Consider the following 22,920-nt stretch of genomic DNA (forward strand, 5'->3'; position numbering starts at 1 on the left):
CAATGTGATTTGTGTCTCTGAATAAGCAAGTGGTCCAGCAGTGTGTGTGCGTGCATGCTCCTAGTGGTGGCTGTGCAGCGCTCTCAGGTGACAGTGATCACTGAGTGCTTATTATATGCAGCCTGAAAGGTCAATACATCAATGCTCAGGGTATACCTGAACATTTATGCAGCACACTCAATCAGAAGTGAGGAAGCAGCGGGTGGTTCTGACCAACGAGGCTGTGCACAAGCTTAGAAAAATCCCAGAGGAAATCACACACCTCCTCCCACCCCACTGTTAGCAACAAATAAAAGGAATCATTCATCACGCTTCACATATGCACAAAAAGAAAGTCTCCTCTGATTGGAGTGACTCACAGAGCAAAGTAATGACTCATCACTTTCTACCACACGCACAGCAAATCCTCCTTTGTAGGTGGCCCATTAGGGGTTCAGCAGTGGAGAAAAAGTGGGTCACAGGGTCTGTCTACCTATTTTGAAGTATGACTGCACAATATGTTCCTTCACACCCGCTTTCCTTTTAACGTGTAGAGCAACCTCACCACTCAAATGCACTCAGAGATGCACACATTCGCCACGATTTTCTTAAGGTTTTATAGGCTGGTACTCACTGCTGATCTTCGCATGCTGCTCCAGGACTGAGATACAGGACGACTGGTTTTGGTGTCTATGACCTCAGAGCCCAGAGATGAAGGAGGCATGTAGTGTCTCGCCCTGGACTGAATCGCCATCTGATAAGCCACCTCAAATGCCTGTCCCAGCGTTAGGATGATCTCGTAGGTCTGTGTCTGTGTGAGTGGAAAATAAAGATTCATTGTACTGAAATATGTGACGAAAAGCAAAGCAGGCAAAAACAACTTTTTAACAGCTGACTTTAAATGACCGCACACAACAAAGACAAAATCTTTATGCACTTTGCTTGTGTGCTCAGTAAACATTTAATTTCCATAAAAAAACACAACTAAGCACCTTGTATTAGTTACGCTACAAAGCTTGGACTAAAAAAGTCTTCTGAACGTGTTACAGTATTTGTTTTGAGTTAACCACTATTCAATTTGGTTAGCAACACTTGTTTTCAGCAAATTCGCAGCACACAAAAGCGCTGCTCTTCACATTTTTAGGATAATTACTTTGTATAATTATCCACAGGCTCTTGTTTAAATATGATGCATTTACAGAGAAAAGCTAAAGCAGTTTTTAATCTGACATTCTGTGCATGGAGGAACTGTGTGAAGTATAAATAATCGAGGCTCAGCAGTGTTTTTTTTGGTCCTGTAAAGATCTTTTTCAATGCAGTTCATTAAAAAAAAACAAACAAACCCACAAACAAAATTTTTTTCCCTGCAGTTAAAGTGCCCCCACAGTGGTCGAGCTGCCAAAAATGAAACCTCACTGCTGACCTTTTAACAGACCTTTCGACTCAAATGACAACATAATTTGTGCTTGTGCATGGAAATGCCATGCATAGCAGGAGTGGGTCTTTAATCAAGCTATTTGATGAGCCAATCAAGAAAATAATCCATAGGATGCTCAAGGCAGGTTTAACTGCAGGATATATGACGTCCTACAATGGGACATTTTGGTTTTCTTTCTTTATTTACCCCAAAATTTGCAAAATGTTCCACAATATATGAAAATATGGGGCTGTCTGTAGTGGATTATTTTAATATATTAGCATAATTACAGTGTATTATGCTTATAGTTCTAATTCTATTAAATCAATCACAGGGCTGATGTTACTCACCACTTCCACAGTGCTGAAGACATGACAGAAGTGGTGGCCGCTCTTCAGATCCTTGGTAATGTATGCAAATGTGCAGAGGTCATCTGGGTCTTGCGCGGCACATGAGATGTTCCTGATCTCATGTTCTGCTACTATAGTCTAATGAAGACAGGAATGAAGTGAGCGCTAAATGGGAATCAACCACTAATGGACAGTGAGAAAGTCGACAGCAGTGTTTGCATTGGACAGGTCAATAATCAATAATTCCCATTACCTTTGTGGCTGCATCGATGAACTTAACACCTCTATAGGTAATGGACAGTATGACAACTGGACCCTTTTTGGAGTCCTTGGATTTCTGGAATAGATACAAAAAGAATAAGTGAGAATAAAGAAAAAAAATCACTGCCTGTTTTGGGGAGTTTATTAATTGTTATGACGGATAAAAACACTTTTCAGTTATTGTTATTACAATTTAGGCTTTGTCCTGTTTCATACTTCTTTTTTCTCTCTTCTTTCCCCTCATGTTTTCACCAGTCGCAGCAGACGACTGCCTCCCAACCCCCGAACATCGGCTCTTTTGAACCAATATGCCTGATCATCTCCTTTATAATAACCTGAACACAGATCATGAACCAACAGTATTGCTGCTCACATGAAAGCAAGTTAAAGGTTTAGTTTCAGCTGTTTGCTGCCAGATACATCTAGTTGTTACTTTATTGTATTTTAGTGGACTTAAAAATTTATTTATTATTGGATTGATGGCATGAACTAGCATGGTGTTTGCCCACAATGTAAATTAAAGTAGTAAAAAAAAAAATCAACCGGCAAGAACCTGTAAGAAAAAAAAAAGGCTTTTTAAACCTTATTTTGGGAAAGTACCACCAATTTTTTCAAATTTAAAAAAAAAAGTATGTTTAACTGGTTATTCTATACATAAAGTTATAGCTCTCTCCCCAACCACGCGTCAGCGTTGGGTGTTACCACGATGGCTTTTACATTTGCTCTTAGAAGGACATTGGCAAATACTTACCCTAATTTTTGCACAGGCATCTTGTGTGGACTCAATCCCTCGTAGATCCCTGATTATCAATGATCCTAGATACTAGAGGAAAGAGTCAAAACACAATTTAAAAAATGATTTAAAAGTTGGTGCTGGCAAACGAAGTCAACTACAGACACAAACGGGCCATCGCAAGCACAGGATGTATTTGAATAAAAGTGTTCTACACTATTTCTTGTTTAATAGTGTTTAATAGTCCATCTATAACATATTTACAGCATATTCTGGCATCTATGCTGAAGACAGTAAAAGTGACTTACTGTTGCCTCGTACCCGCAGGAGTCCAGAATGAGTTTCTCAGGCTGGTGATGCCAGGCGGAGACCGTGGCATAGGTAGCAGAGTGGCTCGGCGGCCGGAGGTTTAGACGAGACTCTTTATGCCGGTCGCTGTGTCTGTCCTGCAGATGCAAATGAACAGGCTGCTAAATGCAATGAAGAGAACAGACTGATCCAAGAACAAAATATTCTCTGCCTTGTGTTCAATTTTTGTAGATATTAAAGGGGATAAAATGCTATTTTTTCAATGTTTTGCAGGATCTTTGTAACCACACTCATTTCAAATACTAATTTGTGCATCCATCAAGTTGGCAAGGTAAAGGGTTTCTGACCGCTGAACATTAGTGTGAAGGCAGATGTCTGGTCAGCAGTTTAATGCAAGTCTTTTATGCTAGGAAACGAATAAATATTATGCATGCTGGGCCTTAAGGTCAGTGTAGGCTGTGCTCAGTGCTTTCATGAATCACTGTCAGAGTAAAATATACTTATGATGATCATTACACACTAAGATTTTATGGAAATTGTAAGTATTGATTTTTATACAGCAGTGGTACCATATTCCCTTTCCTTATTTGTGGATGCTCCCGTGTGCTTCCAGATTGGCCTCAGTGAGTCAGAAAGCAGCTATGCCAGCTTCACTGTTTGTGTTGTAGTTTGACCTTTAACAAATGCTAAGATTTGATCACTGTGTTATTCTTGGTTTCTTCTCTTAAAGAAGAAACAATAGTCTACAAAAAAAAAAAATGCTCAATGGCACTTCATGTCTTTTTTGTTTTTTCTTCCTTAGACTACTTCATCACAATGATCATCAATTTATTTTTTTTATATTTTACACATATTTTCTATATTCTATTTATCAGTTTGGGGACTTAATGGAAGTTAAGATTAGCTTAATTAGCTAAAATTACACATATTTATATATAAGAAGTAAACTCAAGTTTTTGTTCATTAAGAATCAGCAGTGCTTCAAATGTTTATTTGGACAGGGAGAAAATATCAGACAGATGATTAAATATGACATTGAGTTTTCCAACTATATTGATTCAAAATGTCAGCTCCAAAATGTGGGTTTCCAAAACTTTCCATCGACTGTATTTTCTACGTACATCTGAGCACATCCTTAAGATTAGAGCCACAAGGTGGTATGAGCTGATCAGGATATCTCCAGGACATCTCCTAGTTGAGGTTTATCAGGTATGTCTAATCAAGAGGAGAGCCTCAGGCAGACCCAGGACATACTGGAGAGTTTATATATCTCCAAGATTAAGGACTAAGCAAGAGCTGTAGGAGGTGGCTGAGTGGAAGGATGTCTGAACATCTCTGCTTAGACCTGGCTACGCAGCAAAAATACAATGTAAAAACCCAACAACCTTGAATGCACCTCTGCTTTTTTCACTGGTTCTAGTTACATTTTGCTTTAATCAATCACTCTGCACATCCACCCTTCAATGCAAAACTTCGTTTTACATCCGGACCAGCACAACACATTTAACTTTCGGCAGCATTTATTTATTTGTTTCTTTTATTTATTTAAAAAAGAAAGAAGAGGTCAGAGTGATGTGATTATTTAAAACGGAATACCAATACCCCCAAAGTTATTTCTACTTGATAACAAGCAGGAAACAATATGAGCCTCAGTACCAAGAAAAACCCAAATGTTAGACACTGGATAAGACAAATGATGTCAAACCTATGGCTAGAAAGACTAAATATACTGTAAATATTATGTATGTTAGATTGAAGGTCAAACAAGGGTTTGTAGAAAAGGCTTGCAATTAATCTGACTGACTTATTGTCAATGGTTTTCTGTGTGCGGAAACAGAGAACAGGCTGTTTTCTTTGCATCTTTGTCATTTCTTTGTGCCTGATTGTGCTCCTGCATCTGCTGAAAGCTACAGACATTGTTGGAGAAAAGCATTTAGGTAAAAGAAGGTGGCACTCACTACAGAACGTGGCCTCTCGCTATAAGAACGCAGAGATACACTACAGTCTTGGTCAACTCCTCTTCGCCTCCGATCTGACTCGGTCAGGGGAAGGAGCATGTCCATGGAGCGACTGGTGTAGGGGTCCAGCTGACTCAGGGGAGATGTGGTCTGGGATAGGAGGTCATGGAACTGCCATACGCATCGACACACACACACACACACACACACACACACACACACACACACACACACACACACACACACACACACACACACAGATTAATGATTTGAAAGCACTGTCTACACAGGCTGGTTTTCCTGATCTACATCCAAGCCTAATCCTCGACAAAAAGAGCCTCTTCCATGGAGATTCTCAATTCTTTTTAGCCCAGTTTAATCTGCCTGGGAAATCAGCCCTCAGTATTTAACTGTTGTGAACATAATGATATTGAAGAATCTCATTCCAAAATTAGATTTCCGCTGCAGAAAGAAAAAGGATCCATTTTCTCACAAAATGATGTCGGTATAGAAAAACAGCTCAACCGTGCCATGCTGCTTTACACTTCAGCTCTGTCTGGATTGTTGTAGAGTAAGAAAAAAATAAACTAAAATATAACAGCACACAGGAACGAGGCTAAACATGCTGAGGGAAAAAAAAATCTCATAACAGACAAGAGTGACACAATATGTGTGTTATACCGAGGGTATGAGCAGAGCTATCCTTCTTACTAAGCACATTAAGCATATCTGATCTATTAATCGAATAAGTGTCGACAGTGGTTAAATAGCAGCACTAACACTGCTGCAGTCTGGCTGGTGCTTTAAATAAAAACATCTTCCATCTTTTAGAGCTGACCGTATTTTTGTGAATTCTAGAGAAAATGTGAGAAAATATGAAATGCATTACCATAATTGGGGACAGACGACGGGACTTAGATGGAGCCTCTTCGTAGGGTCTCTCTGCTAGAGAGGCAATGATCCTCTTCCTGTGACCCAGAGGACCAACCTTAATAACCTAGAGAGGACAACATCAGGGCATAGCATGAGACTTTCCTGTACTCTTAGATCCATATCTTACATACAGGAGTTTATCTAGACTAAAATAATATAGATACTTTATATTCAAAATAAACTGACACAGAGTTGGTGGCAAGCACCCCTCACTGGCAGGCATCCACAGGCAAACAGAAATGACTCTCGTCAATAATTCAACCTCAATCTGTTTTGCCGTAAGCTTGAAGTACCGCACTGTCTCCTTCTCGGGACGCTCTATAATTTACGACCCATTTTTGGACATAGTGCTTAAAAAACACACAAGACTTTACTGATTTATGTAGGATAACATGTGACATATGAAAAGGATAAAGCATAACAGTGTCACTATGTAAATACACACTGTGTTTGCCATTCACAGTATAAAAACACTGCTCGTCTATCCACAGCATCTGTCTCGCTAAACTTTTCCTTTTTACAAAGGCCGCTGCAGCTAGTGAGACTCAAATCATCACAAAAGGAACAATAAGCTAATTTTATATAGTCAAAACCCATCACCCCAAAACTGACAATTTGCATAATCGGCTATTAACATTCATGCTCATCCAGTAAAGGTGGATGTTGAGTGATTAATGTTACATTTGCAATTATGTCACGGGTACAAAATATTCCATAACAGGCTCATATGATTCTTTGTCTAAAGCTTCAATTATTTATTCAGTGGGAGTCGGAGGCAGAAGAGGCAACTGGTTTGTGTGCTGGATTTCTGGTGCTGTTTTCATCAAAACTATGTGCAGAATCCCAGTGAGGCCAGTGTGCACGAGGCCTGTGAAATGAGACGGAATTTAAATAGTAATAAAGAACACCTTGGGATTATACAGGGAACCAGCTCATAGATCATCTCAGTGCTCGATGCTGTTTGCAGTGAGACGCTGAGGAGGATGTCGGAGATGTGATGGGCAAAGTGAGTTCAGATGCTGAGAGGCAGTTCTGCTACTCTGCACACTGAAAGTAATGTGCCCTGCACTCACACCCCCATCCTTCTGCATCGCAGTCTGCTGGACACCATCTCTCACACACTGCATGGACAGTATGCTTGGCTGCTGCTCGACTGTTGCTGCTGCTGCTGCTGCTGTGACTGCAGCTGTTGCTGGTTTCTGCTAATTTACCGCCACAGTTTTTTGTGTTTTTCATAACTATGCACACAAACAAACTGAGTGAGAAGTGCAAAAAAAAACAAAACAAAAAGAAAAATGATGACTCAGTATCAGCTTTGTTGCGGTGCTGTCTTTGCGTATGAGCCATATTGGATCATCTCATTGCTGGTATTTTTTTATGAGTCACAACAAGAAAAATAAATAATATTTTCAACACAATCTGTTATAAATTAGAAAACACGGAAACATTATCACCACATTAAAAACTGACAGACAGATTTTGATTCCATATACATCAGTGATCCAGTCAGACCCTCTCTCAGAGTAAGAAATATTGATCACATTATTGCAGTGAACAAAGGAAATGCACAATACTGTTGATTGATTGACAACCATTTGGTCAAATGAGATGGCTGCATTCAGACAGCTGCACAACACAAAAAATTGTATTGGCATATAGATGGGATTTATGTATTGCTTTATATAACGCACATTCCTGTCTCATCACATTCTGTCTGACAAACTTGCTTGTATTGACTCTCACAACCCTTGTGTCTCTGCTGCTCCGATGTCAGCAACATAACCCTATGACACGTTTGGATTATCCTGTTTTCACATATGAAGTTTGGACAGTTTTAGGAAAATCAAGTTGGGATATTTTCCAGTTGTCATCTCTCACATGCAGCATACATAAGGAAACAGCCCACTTCAGACATGTTCTAGTTTGGACATTTACTATATATATATATATATATCCACTATGATATAGGCAAGAGATCACCACTCTCTCATGGTAAATTACCTTTTTATGAGTTTCTTGCTCTTCACATGAGCAAGATGATATCATAACACTGAATTTACACAAGCTTCTCCTTCTTATAAAGTGCAAAAAGGAGATAATGCTGCAGACATTGCACAGCTTTCATATTAAAGCAATTGATCAACAATAAACTTCCACTTTGCAAGATCTCTAGCATCAGTTATAAAAAGTGAAATGTGAATACAATGTGAATAAACCAGGTATCAAGTGGCAAATGGAAAAACATCAAAAGGATGCCTATAAAGTTGTTGCAGCTCAATACTGCTTAAGCGCTTTGATTTGTGACTCCAGCAGACAAGGCCATGGCTATTTGCAAATCGTCATCACAGGCAGATTAATCCATTTGGATAATTTACATGTAGCCAATATTATCAATATTTCATTATAAATTATTTTTTAAAAAGAGCACCGTCTTGAAAAATCTCTAACTAATGATCATGTGTTTTTCTACTTCCATATTCTAGTAATAATGTTTCAAACCTGTCAGAAAAACACTGTTCTCCATGTACACACAATCTGAGAAATCAATCCTCCTACACATGTTGCACCCATGTTTCTAGGCAAAATTAATAAGACCGCCTCTCTAATTACAAATTATCATAAAATGTTACACTATTTCCATACGGATAAAACCAAATTACATTTCTCCATGTCATCAGTCACAACTTTGTCTCTTAATTTACACACATCTGTTAATTATCCACTAATTACTGTGTGGTGATTTTGTCTCTGCTGTAGTTTTATGCAAATGCTTCCATCACGAAGCATTTCTGATATTTCGGCTCAGCATTTTAAAGTACTGCTTAACTTCGTTGGGAGCCACATATTAGGATGGCCTTGTTATTAAGGCTATGAGAACTGGCTCGACTTCATCCATCCACAGAGTTAATCAGTGCTGGACTGTAAACCCTCAAAAGTTCATAGAGCTTAATACAAAAGCAACTAATTATCAACTAAGGCAAACTTAAATCAAATGTTTTCTGAATTATTTTCCAAGTACATGCTATATATCTGTACTTTAATTTTAATAACTGTACACTACTGCTTTGGTAACTATTGTCCATGATGTAAATATATAAAAATGTTTGTGTGTTTCTGTTCTATGTCCTGTGTCCTGTTCTGTTTGTATATGTGTTTTTTTTTTGCTGCTGTTCCAACCAAATTTCCCCCTGTGGGACAACTAAAGGATTATTAAATTGTATTCTATATCCATTTTTGAATGTCACATTTAAATACAATCAATATTCATTACTCTTGTCTTGTATAAAAGGTATGGTGAGTGATTATGTGATTATTTATTATTAAAAAATGTCTCAATTTATTTTAGTTTTCTTTCATTTAGTCTTAGTTATGACGGGCATGTATAATTTGTTTTTTGTTTTTTTTTGTTTGTTTTTTTTTTCGCCTGTCCCATTTGGTTCTTTAGCCATCAGAATTGTTGTCTGAAGACCAACAAGGATACCCAATGGATTTACTTTGCCAAATGGATCATCGTGGCATTGCCGTATTGGTCCATTTGGTCGATCTTTGTTTTTATTATTTATTATATTTTATTTTCAGATGTTACAGACAGGGCATGTATAATTTGAGAATATGATTGCAATATAATATATTATCATACAAACTTACCTTTTTCAGTTTCTTTAGACTGCTCTCTCTAATGTACCGAATGAATCCAGAAACACTCACACAGACCTCTCAGTCTCAAAAAAACTTCATGCTAGCTGTGTTAAAAACAATTGCCAGAATGACAAGTGACAAACGAAAACAAACTACATTTCCTCTACCGTTTTGAAATTAGTTTTGTAGCTATAAAATATAGTTTCTGTGTCCCTGAGTGCATGTTTTCCTGGTGCAGAGTGTTTTTTCTTGCATCTATGGTTTTACCTGACATTAGAAAACACGCTAGGTTAATCCTGCTTATGTCAGCCCACGACACTCTTATGAAAGATATAATCAGAATCTGAAGAATTTAACTTCCTGGTTAAAGAATAGCTTTATATAATACAATGACCTGTATGATTGCATGCTCTTGATGAACATCAGCAAGACAGCTTAAAAATATTAACTTTAAAGATTTTCTTCCTTAACAATGAGCAGAGCATGCTCACTCCTTGCGGTGCCACAGTGTTAGTCACTAGCTCACCTACCCACCTCAGCCATGACAGCTTTGTTATTCAAACATGAAGGTAAATAAAACACGACCCAAGCAACTGAACTGTAAACATAATGGTACAAATATAGAAGTACTAAGGAGAGTAGCGCATACAATATTAATGGGTGAGCACTGACTATTGTAGACACAGTTAAATACTTAATACTTACTTAATTATATTTTTAGGTAACATTTATTTTATCGAAAAAAAAATGTTTTCGGACTCAGAAAGGGAAAAATGTCATAAAACATTGCAAAATGTTAGTAGAAAAAAATAAGTAAAAGTAATTTTTTTGCTACTTTATGCATTTAATTACTCGTAGTGCATGCATTTATAATTTGAGTAATCAGTGGCCTCTTACATTGATGATCTCCAGTTCCCACAGGTTCTTAACACACTCCAGTGTGCGGTAGCCGCTGGCAAGAAAGTTGGGCAGATATTCATGCAGACCAAGGCCATCCAACCAAGTGGCAAGAGATGTGCTGCCATCACACCCCAGTGCTTTTACCTACGGAGACAGATGCATCTAAGTAAGCAAGAACTGTGACTTTATGGAAGGACAATTTGGGTTTTCTACCCAACTAAAGCTGACTGCTGCAGCGGCCATGCTAGGCAAGTAGCTTAAAAAACAGCAATGTCAGTTCAGCTCTTGACTGGAACATCAACGATTGCCGGATGGAGTGCTGTGAAATCATCATTTATAATCCCCGGGGAAGGTTACTCCTGACTTTGCTGATCCCTACATATTCCATCTAAACTTTTCTCATCTCCAGAACAAAAATGTAATTTGTACAACACTGCAAAGCTTATGATCTTAGGTGACAGCTGCTTCCACTTCTTTAGGTACACTTGTTCAAGTGGTGGTCTAAAGGAACTAGTACATGCCCATGCTATAGCATTGTTTGACCTGTTCATGCTGGTGGCCATGAAATGAAAATGATATGATGCTTTGCTGTAGGCACGTAAATAGGTAAGTTTAGCTAACTGCTATGTGGTTGCTAGGCAACATACCATAGATCATGTATAATTCAGTTTTTGTGGATATAAATGAGATGCTACTATGATGACAAAAAAAGATACAATACTTTTAGATGGTGTTATAATTGTTAAACACTAAAAACAAGTCATTTTAGCCTGTTGCTTAGTACAGTAATTGCTAGGGAATCTGATGACATCAGAAACCTGATATACATAATAACCTTCAGGAGCCTATGATGTACCTGCGTGCCAAGTTTGGTTGCTCAACTCCTGACTGTGTAGGAGGAGTTAGCAGCCAAAAAAAACAAACACACAGACAGAGATTTGTACAGTAAATCAGTGGCACGTAGACATAGTCAAGATCTGCTCAAACCAAGTTCAAACCAAGAACATGGAAAAGAGTTGCTTTTAATAAAGCAGTTTGGATAATATTGTTCCATTCTTAAAATAACTTCATCAGCTTCCTTCATAGTCCACCTCAAAGTAAATATGCAAGAAATGGACCTTGGAGAAATGGAGGTGTCGCCGTATGCAGAATGTAGAAGGCAAGATCAGAATGATTCACTATCGTACTCACGATGGTAAGAACAAAATTGACCAGTGCAACCGTTACATGAATTTAACAGTAATTTTGCATGCACAGTTGGTTTTTGTTCAGTTTAACAACATTTCTACAAACATCGTAGTGAAAGAGGCCAAATGAGTTCATTAAACTGTAATGATTTCCATATTAACCAGAGTTCAATCTCACAGAAAGCATCTGTGAACTAAAACAGGACTTGCATCACGAAGGTGCTGGACCAACTGCATAATGCTATCATTTTAATGTTTTTAACAGAGTCACCGGTTAATTTGTGGATTAATGTTAAAATAATACTAGCATAGTATAAAACATAATTCCCTCAAGCATACCTTATATTTTTTTTTTTTTATTGTAAATGAGGAGAAAAATTGTCTTTTAAAAATGGATAGTTGTCTAAAAAAAAGTAATAACTGGTGTTTTATGACTCGTTTTTTCATTTGCAGTGATATCAAACAGATATCAGAGTATAACAAACACAAATAAAGCCACTCATCCATCCATTCATTCATTCAACTATCCTCTTAATCAGTTGTCCAGTTGAGGGTCACTGAACTGGAGCCCATCCCAGCTATCATAGAGTGAAAAGTGTGTATTCCTGAATGAAAGATAATAGGTTTTAAATGAACCCACTCTGTCATTTTGTTTGCTTAGACAGCTTTGTTGCTTCAGGCTTAACCCACTCTATGGACAGCATGAATACTCCTTCAACACTATAACACATATCAGGGTGCCATTTATCTATTTTTAGCTTATTTGCTATTGTTAGTGAAGTACTTGTCCTTATTGGGTTTTTTTTGTTATTTGAGATCCTGTCAGTTGCTGGTCTCCTTAGTGCTGAAGATAACCTACGATATTAAGCACCTTGGGCAAGTTGCGTGCCGCGTGGAGGATTTTCTTTCGATGTCCTGGATCAGTGATCCCGATGTCTCTGAGATCCTGGTCCTCCATCACGTTACTTCCCTGCATGTGCACAAACACAGGAGAGACACACAAATAAACACATTCACACACAGGCACACCCAAAGGCGTAGTCATCAGACATACGTGCATGCAAACAATCACATACACACAAGCACATAGACAGTACGCAGAATGAAAATGGATATACAGAACAACAGTATGCAAGAAAAATCATTTATAATACCGTGTACATATTTGCACAGAAATAAACAATCCACTCAAAAGTATCATGACTTGCTCCACAGCCTTACTGCAAGGGTAAAACTGTGACTGAAAAAATACACACTTGCTCTTAACACACACCGCATGCGCAAACACGCAGAATATGCACATCTCTGACACAAGCAGTAACAGCAGAGTGGGAGGACAATGAAGTCAAATAAATTGTGCGTGCCAAGAGTAATCAATCTGATCTGGTGCGACTCAGCAGGAACAAAGCCTTCAGAATTGCTGCTGCGTCTCCAGGATCCCTGTGCTGCTGTGCTTCATCCAGGGACACCAAACAGTCCAAGAGGAAGTATTCCACAACAATTTGAGACTATTTGTTAATTTAGGGTGTGGAAACAATGAACAATAGATTTTTTTCTCACATCCTGAAAGCTTCAAAAAGAAAATTCTTCCCTTATTCAAATCACAGCCCCACTTGCTTCATCATCTTCTACTGGTTTATAGGTAGGAATGTAAATACAAGGAGAACCATGAAAATGAAGAGCTAAGCGTTTTTCCCTGAGGACTGCTGCAGATTGATTCTCTCTGGCCAAGAATGTTAAAATGTTCTGTAGTCTTTACTCAATCTGCTCTCTCTGGATTGGTTTCAGAGCACAATGCAGCAGTATTCACAGGCCTCTATCAGGGTGCAGTTGGGAGATTACTCACTGATCGCAAGAATAAAAGGTCAAAATGAAGCGGGCCTGATGTAAGGGAGGTCCAAAAATAGATCCTCCACTTTTATTAACACGGTTGGAAGTTTGATGATGCCTCGGGAGACTTTGCAAACTTGTTATTTCATGCCGCATTTGAAACATGTGACAGGAATGTATGGTTCAGTTCTTACATAGCTTATAAGCCATGTGTGTGTGGCCATGAAGGCCAAGAGAGTGAAAGCTACGGGTGCCCCACTTTTGGTAGTGCAAAAATGATTATCATCGTGTAAAAATTATGAGAATGGGCACACAGCTGTTCATAATTTATGATCCCTCAAAAGCTGCATCTCAGAGCAATCATCACATGCAGAGAGCCTTGCCGACTCATGTGAGCGGCTGCTCTTGTGCGCTGACGGGCGGACACAAGGAAACTTTCGAAGCAGGACTATACAGTGTATCTTAAGCTGTGACAGCAGTGGGTTGTGGGCACAGAAAGGCTTGCGTGCTGAGACTCCTGTCACTGCAGAATTAAACTGGGAAGAGCTTTCAATCCCCTCTGGGCTCACAAACGATATAGTGTTTAAAGTAAAATCTGCTCTGGGTTTACCCTGTTTTTATGTCAGCTGATTTCCAGAAATGGTTAAATATTACTACATGTTCCTCTGGGCTCCATTGCATTGTTCCTAAATACAGTGTTAATACATAAATGAAATCAAACATGACGGGGAATTAAAAAGGAGCCACAGTACTGCCCTCTACTGATCACTTTACTCAAATTTGCAATGAATCCCACAAATGAGTTCTGATATTTAAGTTCAGTTAGATTGATGACATCTGAAGCAAGCCTAGCACAATCTAAAAGGTCAATATTAAACATTCACAGTGCCTGCCTACTCTGACCTTTCTTCTTGTTTGCAACCTCCACATCCTTGTAAATATCCATGGCTAATTTGCCTTGTGAAGCTAATGATTTATTTCCTTGATGCATCAAGTCTAGCAGACACATTAACTGTGGCATGAACATGAACATCAGAAAGGCTAATGAACCAAGTCCACATCACACTGTATCCTGGAAATCTTGATCTACATGGATTCATTCAATCCCAATCAGACGGTAAAGCTCGCTTTTTGTTCTCTAAGTCTACTATATCTACTAAATGATGAATGTTACATTTTGGGCAAAATAACAAAATACAGGCAGAGATATTGCTTAGTCAATTGAGGATGACAGTTATTCTACCTGGTTGTTGCATCTGGCTTTTGTTGGCTTATGTTGCCTATGTAACAAATCAATAAGAAGAACAGATTTCTCCATCAACTAAATGAAGTACCTGCTCCCACATGGTCATTTGCAAGAGGACTAAAAACATATAAAGATTAGATTTAATCAGTCAAGGTTAGAAATCATCCTTTTTTAGTGCCAAAGGACTCATCCCCTCAAATCTTATGCACTGAAGTCTGAATTTAATACAGATGACCTGAGTTTTGTCTAGTACAGTACAACTGGCTGAATCCATAATGTGTTTTTTGCTGGACATTTTCTGACTGAAAAAAGTCAACTTGCCCTTTTGTTACTAGTGTTAATTACATAACAGCATTTCCAAATCTCTCAGTGTGTAAATTACTTCCAACTTAATTAACTCCAGTGTATTATTCTGGAGATAACTGATTTATTAGTGTAGCTGTAATCACCTACCAAATACTGTATTCCTTTATTTTTTACAACCATGCTCTTATAGTTGTGTTATCGCCTCATAAACAAATATAAAGCTGAGTCCATCTGAATGGTCACATTCTTACAAATTTCCACTATACTGCAATCTCATTTCTACCCAAAATGGGAAAAGAAATCCAGAAAAGACAGTAGCACTTATAAACTATACTGATTTGTCAATACAACCACTCTTTTTTTCTGACCTCACTGGTCTCACTTGACTGAATTCCACTGTGACATCAGACGCACTGTATCATATAACCCATGGTGCTATTGCAACTCTGTGGCCTGAGAAATGTTACCCCCAGGCCTACTTATTTACAGCATATAGCCATGTTTTCAGAGAAACATGACTATCAGATGGAAAGTGGTGTTTTTGGCTATCCCTGTCAAATGCAATATCAGGTTTCCTCACAATGTTCTTTACGGGAAACATGATAAAGCTTTCAGACAGATTGTGGACATCACTTTAGTATGAATATATTAATATTAGATTCTTACTGTTGCATAAAAAAATGCTAAATTGTATATAATTCTTCAATAACTTTTTATGTTTTAGGAAAACTTATCTCTGGCATCATTTTTTAGCCACCACAGTGGAAAAAACTGTGATTTTGATCATTTTTTACAGTATAAATAAAAAATTTGAAAATAGAAAAATAGATGCATGCAAACATATGTAATGCAATTGCAGCATATCATTGTAAAAAAAAATACAGCACAACAGCATGCTGCTGCAGTGTAATCATCTCTTGTACAGTAAATGCAAGATAGGCCCACCATATGGATAGTACAGAGAATAATCTGTGGAGGATTTAATAAGATTTAGCAATCAACCATGCAAAGTGTATCTAGGATAAAACATGCTGTGCTTATATTAAGAATTGTTTGTCCTGGTTAAGTGACTATACCTAAACAGAGGTCAAGTACAGTGGCTGTAAATCAAGGGAATCGATGTGGAGACAGACATTTGAATTTTGCAGTAAATGAGATGACTGGGAATGCTGGGAAAAAGTTAATGAATGTTGGCTGTCTGTGTGTTCCCACTGGTGACAGCTCATACTCTTTATAGGGATTCAGGAAGAGGCCATAAATTTTAGCTGGGTCATGCGTTGCACAGAGGTGAGGAGGAGTTATGGAGAGGAGATGGGAAAGTGTTATAAAGGAAGAGAGAGAGTGGAAGGGTGAGTGAGAGACAGAAATAAGGGGGCGTGGAGTTACCAAGAGACAAGCAGAGTGGTGACATAAAAAGACTAATGCAGCTTGTTTGACAGTGGAGAGACAGGGTGATGTAAAGTGGAACCGACCCTTGAGATGACATGCTGCAGGTGACTCACCATGAATCGTAGGTCATCAAAGCCATTGAGCAGGAGCTTGCTCTCGTACTGCGGCAGCCCCACGTGCTCCAGCCACTCTCCCACCGGCTGGTCCAGGGCTTTACCACAGGCCCCATCTGCCGAGAGAGGGAAGCGCTTCAGCAGGGAGAAGCCGTTCAGCCGGTAGCAGCGGCACTCAGAGGACGACACATGGCATTGCCACATCATCCTCGGCCAGCAGAAGCAGAGCCGAGTGCAGCAGCACCAGGCAGGGTAGGGGGGAGACAGGGTCCAGGCCGGGGGTGAGGGGCTCCCACAGTACAGGCGGGGGCCCGGCTAAACTCAAACACAGGAGGAGGAAAGGAAGTGCTGCAGGCACCGCTCAAGCCCTGCAGGGGACTGACTAGGCTAATATACACCCACTGGTGTTAGTGTGACTGACTAGATATGTCAGGCAAGGGTGGAGGTAGTGCGGGGAAGGGAGCCCATCTGAAGCTCTGTATTGTTAAGTTATGTTGGACTGAGCCACTACAGCATCTTCCAACAAACCGAGCTCACTAAGCATTCCTTTAGTGAGCAGATGAGCAAGTGTAAAAACAAGTGCCTAGTTCGTCCAAAATCATTACAACACACCACTACAAGTCAAGAGACTAGATCATTTTCAGACTGAGTGGAAATGGAAATTATGTTTCACTAAATAAGACATTTTCATATACCTGACATTATTTACTCTGTTAAAAATATCCCCGTCACTTATTCTAAAATCAGAAACTACTCCATCAGGATGTAACACAGAAATACTCAGCTCCCCCAAAATGAATCTGTCAGGGTTTTCACCACATACTTGTAAAGCTCTGGCTGAGTCCCATGGCTTCATTGGTCAACCTCTTTGAGAGCTAGGACAAGGCTCATACAATGAAGGTAGCAGCATTCTAAAGTACTGTTGAGGTACGCGTGTAATTTTTGATCAAGGAATAGACATTTGCTTAAATCATATTTCGTCCTTACTCCACAGCCACACGGAGTACGGTCAGGTAGACATATTGTAAATCCTACATCAAAGAAACGTTGGCTTAGGCTTTCCACAGTGTGCTGATTCCAAACTCCTCAATTCATAATAAAATCCAAGTTTAGATTCCTTGATAAAGCTCCAGGTAAGCTGTCTGCCAAAGGAAAAAGGCTCAATGTCCTTGGTGGTACCAGTGCTCCCTGTGCTGCCCACATTCACACTTTTCAGCAAGCTGCTGGATGTGCGGCTAAGCCAAAGAACGTGCTTCTCATCTCTGAAAGCAGTAAATCCAGGTTCAGATCCAACAGATGGCAGGTGAGCCTCTTGACTCTGAAGCGAGGATCACTGCAGGACCACAGTGCCGGTTAAGGTAGCTCCTTCCTGAGGCAGGCGCCCCCCACTCCCTCCCCAGCCCACCTGGTTCTTCCCCTTGCTGGGTGCAGCTAGCAGCCTCTGTGCTCAGGGCAGAGGTTTGCTGCATCCCCTGCCTGTCGGAGACACGCAGGCAGCGCAGATGCAGTCACAGCAGCTGCTCCTGGCTCACACACGCTACCCCTCACTGCTCACAGGGCATAGCGTCCTCACGCTGGCTACTTCTACACAGGAGACCAACGATCTGCCTTAAGCTCAGCCACTGCCGCCACGTCCTTCTCACATCCACGACAGCCAACAGACTCACTGTTCATCCCCCCCCCTTCTCATCCAAGCAAATCCCTCAAGCTCTTCTTTGTAACTCCCCCCCCCCCTCTTGTCTCTCTCGCTTCTCTCAGCTTTCTTTCTCTCAATCTCATAGCCCCATACCCATACTGTGTGATCGCACTGCAGGGCTGCCGTATGCTGCCTGATGAAGTGGGGTGCTGCTCCACGTAACCACCTCTCTCCCACTATATCACTTCCCCTCCCTCTGCCTCTCTCTCCCTCTCTGGCTTGCACTCTCCCTCACTCTGTCTTGCTCCTTGCCTCTCGTTCTCAAACACACAGACAGATGCAAACGCACGCACACTTTCTCTCTCGACTCATCGTCTGTCTGTCTACCCCTTCCCATTATATCTTGCTCCTCTTTCTCTCTCAATAAAATGCACACATACTCACTCTTTTCTGGCAGTGCCTTTCTAACCTTAACGTACCTCTCCCCCTCTCTCCCCCTCCACTGCACTGATTAGAATTGCACAGAAGCACTCTGATCTTGCCAGTGGAGAAAGGACACCACCATCAGAGGCGAGGAACAAGCTCCGAAAGCCCCAAATCACAGTCTTTTCCAGCTAAGAATGACTAGAATTTAAAGGGATGATGGGACCTCGATCCAGTTCTGCAGGAGCCACGCCAGTTTTTTTGGCTAACATGGGATATTGAAACAAAGACTCTGCTCAAATCCCTGCTTATTACCAGAAGGCTTTAATTCATTTACATCTTACTTTGATGATAGGACAAGGGGGGGCAGCATTGATTCAAGTCAGCAGAGTTTTTAATACACTTGGAGAAGAGAAGAGAAGAGAAGAGAAGAGAAGAGAAGAGAAGAGAAGAGAAGAGAAGAGAAGAGAAGAGAAGAGAAGAGAAGAGAAGAGAAGAGAAGAGAAGAGAAGAGAAGAGAAGAGGACATGTCGAGACCTGCCTCTTCTCCATCTCATCCAGCATGACAGAAAAGAGGCAAATTCCATTATGTACTTCCAGATGCTCATGTCATGTCAACCATTTTTAGAGCACAACAGAGGCTTCTTACAGGAAAAAGCCTGCATAAGAAAGTAAGATGACATAAAATTTTTAGAATTGGGGTTAAAAATAAACAAATCAGGTCATGTGTGGCATTAACATGTCTTTAGTAATCTGATCACAACTGGACAACTGCAGAAGTTCACACTTGGCATTTGAATGCCAAGCTATCGCTTTTAATCATTTGCAACATCCCAAGACATTTGAATTGGAGGTAAAGACAATACAATATAACCCCAATGATTGAGCCCCCTGTGAGCTAACTCTTCATGATGGTGGGAAGTAAGGAACCTTGTTTAACTGGAAAAGACACACTGTAGAACCAGTATCAGGAAGGGGCAGGCATGTGCCTCGACTGGTTTGGGGGTTGAGGGGAAAGAGAATAAGGGGAAAAAGAGAGACAATGACAAAAACTAATGATAAGACCAAATACCAGATTCCTGCTGCAGTCTAATTTTTCAAACCAGCATCTCACTGCTCTACACAACAGCAGATTACTGTAAGCTATCACTAAGTAGATGGCAGTACCTTCCTGAGCCAGGTACTGCCAGAGGTTTCTTCTTGTTAGAAGGGAGCTTTTCCTTCACTGTCACCAAAGAACTTTCTCAGAGGGGCTTTTTCTTTCTTTGTATTATTGTAGGCTTTACAATATAAAGTGCCTTGACGCAACTACTGTTGTGATTTGGTGTTATGTAAATAAAATTGAGCTGAACTGAATTGAATTGCATTAAAGTGCCTTTCACAAATTACAAAATCATCCAACAGTCTTTCGCAGAAGTAATAATAAATAATAGCCACAGGTGTTCAAACTGCTAAAGCCAATGGCAGATGCACAGCTGTATTTTAGTGACTAGCAAAGCTTCAGTTGACAAGTGCAACTCTGCAGTCAAGTGGCTGAAAAATGAAGCCAATGCTAAAGTACCTGAAGTAGATAGCTTATTGAACTGTAACTTTCTTTGTGGTGTTGGTGACCTTTTGACATTTAAACAGTTCAAGAGTCTGTGCCTCAGTTTTATTGCATAAAAATCTATTATTTTATGTACTATTAGAACTAAATTGTGAATATGTGTGGTATGTGCTTTGCACCTCCACGGTTTATGGAAGCATTTGCTAACCAAGTTTAGCACTTCATTTTTTCATCTAAATATGTCCATCTTTCATTATTCTGTCTTTTTTCCACAACATGTCAGGACCCACTAACCCAACACCTGAGCTTTGAAATGCAGTCTACACAAACCAATCCCTGATGTCCCAAATGTTACGTTCATCTTTTATATACAAAAAAGGTGAATCAAACCACCTTCAATGGAGGTCTGAGCTATGTGATCTCGGTACATCTTGAGTATATTCACACCTGTAATTAGAACTGTCCACTTGTGATCTTGACCAAAAATGCATGTTAATGACAGGTGAACAAGGCTTGAAAGACTCACTCACTTATGCAGGGTGTCCAGTGGTGTTATCCCAGTACAGCTCCAGGCAAAGCATTATTATGCAGGCTTTCAAGCAGCCTGCAATCACCTCACACATTCCCCAATGGGTAGCCAGCCAGTCAGTAAGGTAGAGAGGGCGAGGAGAAGCAATGACAACACAGGGAGGCAAAGTGAAGGGCTATTGATTGAACCTTCTCTTTAATTGGCCACGTATACCTTTGTTTCTTCGCCCTTAACAATTAGGTGAAAGGCCAAGTCAGGTCTCAATGACCTGTCAGTCATCCACAAGGACCGATGCTCATCATTCGTTATCAGGAAAAGAGGCTGCTATTAAATTTTCTGTGACTGAGGACAAGAATGATGGATAGGGGGAAGGAGAAAGGAAGGGAGAAGGAGAGAATGTGCAAGAGAGATAAGACGGAAAAAGACTAATAGAGGAGGCGGCGATGAAACATATGGGTGAGATAAGATGGTAATAGGAAGTAAGAAGGATTGAAGTGGACTAATTATGATTCACTACAAGATCCCACAACTCCTCCTTCTCATACTTTACACTTTTCTTCTAAGCCTCATACCAATCTCAGCTTTTACGATACAACAAAACTGCTCAAAATACCATCCACCCCACCCAATTTTTTTCATTCTTTTGGGACAGGAACACCTCCCACGATAGTAAAACCTAATTACTGACTGACAGAGGATCCAATTCTCCTATGGGGGGTGGGGGGAAATGGGTCACTGTCTTATCCCCTGTTAAACAGCCCAAGCTGTCAAATCTGTCCAAGTGGGTTTCTGTGCTGTGTGAGCACTACGAGGTCTAGACTTGGCTCCACGGAACACCCCGAATGGCCTATTTACCGAAGAAGAGGTAGAGGTTGTGTGTAGATAAAGCCATGCCTTTTTATCAGAGCAGGAGAAAAGCAGTAGCTCCTTGTCAACACACCCAAGCACTGGAGAAAATGAGCCGCAAAGCTGAATTAATTCAGAGAAACTGAAGGCGGACTCTTTTCCTTTGAACGTCAGAGTGTGCCTGTACACAAACCGAGCCGATGCCTCCTGTGTGCTGTTAGCTGTGCGGTCTCTCTCCAGTCCCTCTCTTATTCTAAGCACATTTACTCAGTGAACTCTTTCATACAATCAAGGCACTTGTGATGGGCACACAACACAAACATCATTATCTTTGAGGATTTATATGGTACAAAACTGCATTAACATTTTGCTAGCCAAGAAAATCAGATTCTTTTCAGAAATTGCTTCGAGAAGATGAATGACCATCCTTCACTTGTGTTATGAAGTGGATAAGTTTTTCCTCATCCTGTCACAACAAAAGCTAAAAGTGGAATAAAGATTTACAATTTAGGTTTCCATCTTTGCATAATCCCTCCTACATCTCTCCCCTCCTATCTATGTGTACCTCCTTCCCCATGTGATTACTCTGAAGGGTAGCCGATCCTTCCCTTACGCAGTGAAAAAAGGAAATATGACCTTTTTATTAAGAGAGACACAAAAAAAGCATCCTGGCAACCATCAGAACTAGTTGTGCACAATCTCCGATTTAAATCGGAGCAGCAAGTGTATGACTCAGCTGAATCTGGGACACTTTCAGCATGTCATTCTTCAAACAAGGACTATTAATAGTACACACCTATAAGTGTAGCGAAAAAAAACACCATATTTGCTCTTACGTAATGTGGAATAACTCCAGGTCTTAATTGCTTAGATAGCATTTAATCCAACACTGCTCACTGAGCTGGAATTTAAGTCAAAATTAAAATGATAAATTAACAAGCTTTCCTTAAAAAAAGATATATTTGAGCTTAAAGATAATGAATGAACAGAAATTATCCTTAAAAGAATTGAATTGTGATGAAATAAGTACATTTAATGATTTCTAAGAACAGTTTATTTTTATTGTTTTTGATATACTTTCGTCCTCTTCTTTTGAAAATGTACATTTCTAAATTGTGAGTTTCTTAAAAGCACTTTGATCGGCATTTTTTTACTTTAGGGGAAATCATAAACATTGAGAATTTTCACCATATTGTTGCCACTCAAAAAGCTGTATAATGTTTATTTACTTTTACAATATAGGTTTTACTTCTCAAGGCTAACAGAAATCAATTGTCTTCCTGACATGACGACTGAAAATAAAATTTAATGCTAAATCCAAAACAGAAAATTTACAATCTTCACTATTTTATATTAAAAGTGGTCAAAGCAATCACATAAATACACCAAA

The 22,920-nt window shown here is 39.8% G+C and overlaps 1 protein-coding gene across 5 annotated transcripts in view; it reads right to left on the reverse strand.

Moving 5' to 3' along the window:
• The window catches only part of anks1ab (ankyrin repeat and sterile alpha motif domain containing 1Ab), a 61,111-nt gene that overhangs the window by 10,309 nt on the left and 27,882 nt on the right, over positions 1-22,920 (reverse strand). For 4 of the 5 annotated variants that reach the window (XM_086293312.1, XM_086293310.1, XM_086293313.1 and 1 more), the window contains exons 3-12: positions 16,551-16,666; positions 12,538-12,636; positions 10,477-10,623; positions 5,897-6,004; positions 5,008-5,178; positions 3,049-3,186; positions 2,759-2,830; positions 2,000-2,083; positions 1,747-1,884; positions 614-790 (exon numbers count right to left, since the gene is read on the reverse strand). In XM_086293312.1, coding sequence (XP_086149438.1) covers positions 614-790; positions 1,747-1,884; positions 2,000-2,083; positions 2,759-2,830; positions 3,049-3,186; positions 5,008-5,178; positions 5,897-6,004; positions 10,477-10,623; positions 12,538-12,636; positions 16,551-16,666 — 1,250 coding nt within the window. Of the gene's footprint in view, positions 1-613; positions 791-1,746; positions 1,885-1,999; positions 2,084-2,758; positions 2,831-3,048; positions 3,187-5,007; positions 5,179-5,896; positions 6,005-10,476; positions 10,624-12,537; positions 12,637-16,550; positions 16,667-17,373; positions 18,223-22,920 lie in introns of those variants that run through there. The other variant, XM_086293314.1, reaches the window with a different exon arrangement.

Source organism: Aulonocara sp. 'chitande type north' Nkhata Bay, linkage group LG5, assembly GCF_057382095.1.
Source record: "Aulonocara sp. 'chitande type north' Nkhata Bay isolate Kocher_YH1m ecotype deep benthic linkage group LG5, A_spYH_male_GT1.1, whole genome shotgun sequence".
Classification (NCBI taxonomy): Eukaryota; Metazoa; Chordata; class Actinopteri; order Cichliformes; family Cichlidae; genus Aulonocara; species Aulonocara sp. 'chitande type north' Nkhata Bay.